Source organism: Lolium rigidum, chromosome 4 (assembly GCF_022539505.1).
Source record: "Lolium rigidum isolate FL_2022 chromosome 4, APGP_CSIRO_Lrig_0.1, whole genome shotgun sequence".
In the NCBI taxonomy this organism is placed as follows: domain Eukaryota; kingdom Viridiplantae; phylum Streptophyta; class Magnoliopsida; order Poales; family Poaceae; genus Lolium; species Lolium rigidum.
The window spans coordinates 274,360,099-274,365,285 of record NC_061511.1 but is presented as its reverse complement, the minus strand read 5'-3'; the positions used below and the strand labels follow the sequence as shown (position 1 = coordinate 274,365,285).

The 5,187-nt window shown below is 46.9% G+C and overlaps 1 protein-coding gene across 1 annotated transcript; it reads left to right on the top strand.

Moving 5' to 3' along the window:
- Nucleotides 1-289: 289 nt before the first annotated feature.
- On the top strand, nucleotides 290-1,022 carry LOC124705825. The gene has a single exon (XM_047237514.1). It carries the CDS (start codon nucleotides 352-354, stop codon nucleotides 922-924), a length of 573 nt encoding a protein of 190 aa, XP_047093470.1. The 5' UTR covers nucleotides 290-351; the 3' UTR covers nucleotides 925-1,022.
- The last annotated feature ends 4,165 nt before the right edge of the window (nucleotides 1,023-5,187 follow it).

The window sequence follows — 5,187 nt, the reverse complement described above, 5'->3', positions numbered from 1 at the left end:
CGTTCCTCCATATCTTTATTTTTTGACTTGACGAGGCAGTTCCTTCCGTGTTTCTCAACGTAACCCTACACCTGTGGCGAAAGCGAGATGGGAACAAGAAAGCGAAGTCCAGCCGGGCCACGGCGGCGACGTAGTAGTCGATGCAAACCGCAACTGCAAGCTGTGCGCAATAATAGCGCACGGAACAAACCGAATTAGGTGCACGTCTCTCCCCTCTTCCACCCCCTACCAATCCCCTCCAAATCGCCGCCACGCGACGGCGGGTTTGGCGGCCGATAGCAGGAGTAGTCGCCGACGCCATCTGGGCGGAGCTCCCGTGGCCGCCGCGTGTCGGCCCTGGCGGTTGCATGTATGCGGGAGGGGAGCGCCAATGGGGGAGTCGACCGAGAGGGAGGCGGCGCTGATGCCGCCGCCGCCGTCGCTTCTGTGGAGGCGGTCCGGCGGCAGAAGCAGCCTTCCTCGTCCGGCTCGGCTGCGTCGTCTTCGTCGGCGGAGGAGCAGGGAGGCAAGAACAAGCAGGGGAGGCGCAGGAGCAAGCGGCGGGAGGAGGTCCTGAGGGCGATCCGGGACAGGCTGCCCGCCGCCCCCTCCTGCTGGGGCAACAGCGTCTCGGTCGTCCAGGAGCGGAGGGGCCGGAGGGGGAGGCCCGACGATCGCCGCCGCAACGGCGGCGGCGAGGTCCTGCAGGAGGAGGGCTCCGGCGCGGGAACCGCCGCGGCGCCGGCGTGGTGCTGCCTCTGCCCCGAAGGGGACTGCTGCTCGCTGGAGGCCAACCCCAGCGCCAACGGCAAGGAGGACCCGGGCCTCCGCTCCCTCCTCGAGCGCAACGACTTCTACTCCGACGACTGCAACCCGCACGCCGTCGCCGTCAACGACGACGACGACGGCGGCGGCTTCGAAACCCCGGCCGCCGATTTTGATTAGGTGCCGTCGATCCGTTACTGCACATTGCTGTACAGAAATTCTATACACCGTTATCTGAAGCAAATTATACACAGATTGGTTTTTTTTTCTTTTCTCTTTTCCTGCGTGCCAATGGACAAAACGAGAGTTGTGGTTTTTCTTCCTCTCTTTGTCTCATCGTCAGTGCGTTGGATTGACTCCCGTGGTCGAACGATGTGGCACGCGGCGCAGCACACGAACCTCCTTTTTTCCGTGATCTCCATTGCCTTTCCACTGTGGAGTGTGATTGCTACCGAGGTGTACGTATCGTGTTTCTCAGGTGACTTGGCCAAGGGGGTGACGTGTACCTACCTGTTGTAATTTGCTTGGGACACGAACACGCAAACAAGAAAAGATCCTTCCTTCAAAATATCATTCCACTATTTCAAATTAATCAACTTAAGTGTCACATAGTTATCTATCCCTTCGGGGACATCCGATAAATTCAGATGTATCTACATACAAAGATAAATGCAAATCTAGGCAAATCAACAACACTTAATTTGAAATGGGGGGAGTAATAAGAAACGAATTTGCTAATTCTCAATGTAATGAGATTTGCAAAAGAAAAAATACGTGCTGTTTTTACATGACCACGGAAAGGCTCAACCGATATGTTGCAAAAATGCTAACCAGGCGAGCGGGATTCGATCCATGGAGCTGCAGCAAGCCGCGGCATTGCTTAATACAAGAACTAGGGATGGATTGTTTTTGTACGGAGTACTATATTATTTACGCTAGTTATAAAACTTATTTTGTACCTTTAAATACCGGCACTTAACCAAACGAATCAGTGATCTGATCAGTAAACCGCGAACACCGAGGCCTACCTGTTCAATCGTCGATCCGGTTATTAGAGGGAGCACATATGATAGTTTTATCGATCATTATAATTACAACTTAGAAGTATGGCCGCAATTGAGGTTTTTTCTATTGCAACTGCGGTTTTTTTTCTTAGTTGCAAGTGTGGTTGCAACCGAGACTTTTTTCATTAACGAAATGTTTTACATTTATGGTTGCAACTAAGATTTTCTTTTTGCGGTTGCAAGTGGAGTTGTAACTGTCATTTTTTTCTAGTTACAAGCGTCGCTGCAACTAGAATTTTTCAGTTTTCTCCGGTTGAAAGTGTAGTTGCCAATTTTTTCGGTTGCTACCGTGGTTGCAACTGAGAATTTCTCCAGTTGTAAGTGTAGTTGCAACTGTTGTCACTTGCAATCGATATTTTCTTCAATTGCACGTGTGATTGCAACCGAGATTTTTTCAGTTCCAAGCAAGGTTGCAACCGAGAATTTTTTTTAAATGTTCAAATTATGAAAATGTTACCGAAACTTATTTGTCACGTGATTTTATTTTACCAAATATGAGAGCGCGAAATTTAACTTGTTTTTTTAAGTTAGATTGTAGAAAACGAAAAAAAAACATAAAGAAAATGACTATAAAAGATGGTGCCATCGTTCTACTGAGCACCCTAGAGAGACCCAATAAGAAATGATACGACCAAGATTTCAGATTTCGTGATTCCAAGTCATCTCTGTTCTGAGTTCTTTCTGACGTCGTCCTATCCGGTCCCTAACCGTTGGATCAGGGATTCAGGGACTTCGTAGATCCATCTAGTCCGTACAAAACTACCAATTTTGTGTGTGTGTGTGAGATACTGAGCTGAGCAGGCTCTTTTCGTTGGCGAGAATCGGCGAAAGGTCTTTATCACTTCGAGACGTCCGTGCAGATGAGAACTCACAGTTTTTGGTTGGATTCCAATGGTGCGGGCACCACGTCTGCTAAGAAGAAACGAAAAGCTACACCTCTCTTGGCTTAAATCCCAACGATGGCGACGCAGCGTTTTCTCCCCCATCCACATAAAGGAAGATAGATTGGGGAGACGTCATTATCAGACTATCAAGTGCCAATTGGATTGGAGGCCTCCATCCAAACCATAATATCAAGTGGCAGGTGAGCTCAAGGCAGAAAGTTCATAGATTTTCGGAGGTCTCACCCAGAATGAACTGTCGTAGCTTTTGAAGGAAGGCTGCTTCAGTCTTTTCAGTTTGTCGTTCAGGTGTCATTTGCCACAAGAACTTGAATATAAAGCCCCACACCCACAATAGAAACCAAACCGTCCCGATCGTCGCAGCCATTGGAGCTCGTAGCGCGGCCGCCGCCAGAGGCCAGACCTTGCCCTGCGGCACTGACACTCCTTACGCGCAGGACACAAATATTACGGCATCAACAACAAAATAAAAGAGTGCCTATGAGGTAACTGAAATAAATAACCACAAAGAAACAACTACAGTGATTCTTTAAGCGCCAACGCACGACCTCCTAACAGTATAAATGGTTGACTCTTTTTGGGGACACAACTTCTTGACCCTTCAAAGGGCGGAAATTCAATTTGGTTCCCGGATGCATATGCTCCCTATATTAAAAAATATTTTTAAATATTAAAAAATTGACAAAAAATTCTACATGTATATGTCCATAATACATGTTCGTTCGTCAAGTTTCACGAAAAAATAATTTTTTATGTTCTATGCAAAAAAGACAATTTTTTGTGAAAAGCATTATTTTTACCACTGACTTTTGTTTTTTTCACCACGCACATGGCAAGTCGATTTTTCATGAAACGACTTTCTGAGCGTGTAACACGTGAAGATGTACATGCAAAAAAAAATTCTATTTTTTCAATTTTCATAAATGTGTGTAAGATGCATTTTAAAATGGAGGGAGCATATTCTCCCATGTTTCAACACTCCCTTCAAAGGGACACTAGACATTTGTGGTAAACAAGAGCTTAATACTAAAGGCTAACCCGACATCTAATCCTTTCGAGCACACCAACAGATTATTGACTCATCCCTTCTACTGTTGAGAGTCCCACCCAAGCTCCCAGCTCCCATCCCCCTCTTCTTCGTCGGCTTTGTTGGCCGGAGGCGACGGGGAGATGAAGCCGGCCTATATACCGTAGATGTAGGTCCTCTAGGTCTAGGGTTCGTTCATGTGTTCGGGCTTTGTCACAGTTAGGTGTTATGCCAGTGGTGTCTGGTGGCAGAAGATTGCGAGCGGCGCTCGACCACTGGAGTTGATATTGTTCCTTCTTGCGGTGTTGCGAAGGACGGAGCTAGGGGCAAGCAACAGTTCATCTTCTCCCTCCACAACGAATAAGCTCGAGGTCACTCCTGAGCTCCTGGATCTGGAGATCTCTGGCCCTGTTCTTGCCGCCTTGGTGATGGGGTGGGCAATAGACCATGAGGTCTATCCAGATTAGCTCAACTCTGGAGTTTACGGGGGTTCTTCGTGTGTGCTACGTCGAGCTATTCAAGATCCGCAACATATCCTTGCTTCTTCTCTATTGGTATAGCACAAGGGAGTGCATCCTCGACGATGTTTTTGTTGTCGAATTTTCAGGTCGGAGGGCGGCCACTCCCTCCTAGGATGCTAGCGCTTGGTGGCTAGCATAGTAGCATCAGGTCTTCTTCAATCTCCAACCTAGGAGGCTCTTCGGCTCCACCATGGTTGGCTCCTGCTACAACGACCCAAGTGGTCGCGTCCCTGGCATCGTCGTGGTTGACCATGTCAGAAAGCATCATGAGATGTCTGGACATGGAGGTGGACCGGATCGCGCTCTCTTAGATAGATCTAAGGTCCCTGGTACAAAGAGGAAGGACTCAGGTGTAATTTTCTACTTCTTCGGGGTTCTTTCTGTAATTTCTAAACCGCTCCCAATTCAAAAATAAAAAAAGAATACATATTTGTTACTTTGGTTGCTAAGACTACACATCATCGGTGCAAAAAAAGAAGAAGAAAACAAAATACAATGATCTGCAAGTGCCCGCACACATTGGGGTGCCGTGTTGATGACTGCAAGTGCACAATTCATATGTATAGCTAGTCTCGAAATAAGAATTTCGAACCAAAGAGAGCTATTGGTAAATGTCTATATGACTCTCGTTACCTTTTACCAAAGGATACTTGAAAGTTGCCTTTTATTACAAGTAGAAGTGTTTTGAGAGAATTGTGTTTGCGTGCGAAAGAGTAATTATTAAAATTAAAGAATACAAACAAAGAGATAATCGCCATGTAAAAGATAATGAAACTGCAGCTAGCACAATTCATCAAGCTTTGGTCGATCTTATGGGCGTTATCTTGCGACCCAATCCTGATTTCATCTCTTGGAGGTGGACGATTTTAGGAGTATACACGACAATGTAGACATACCTATGTTAGTTCGAGGGGCTTTTGCGCTATTTT

Excerpts from the sequence above, each read along its gene's own strand:
- LOC124705825 (XM_047237514.1), top strand. The coding sequence starts at position 352 with ATGCGGGAGGGGAGCGCCAATGGGGGAGTCGACCGAGAGGGAGGCGGC.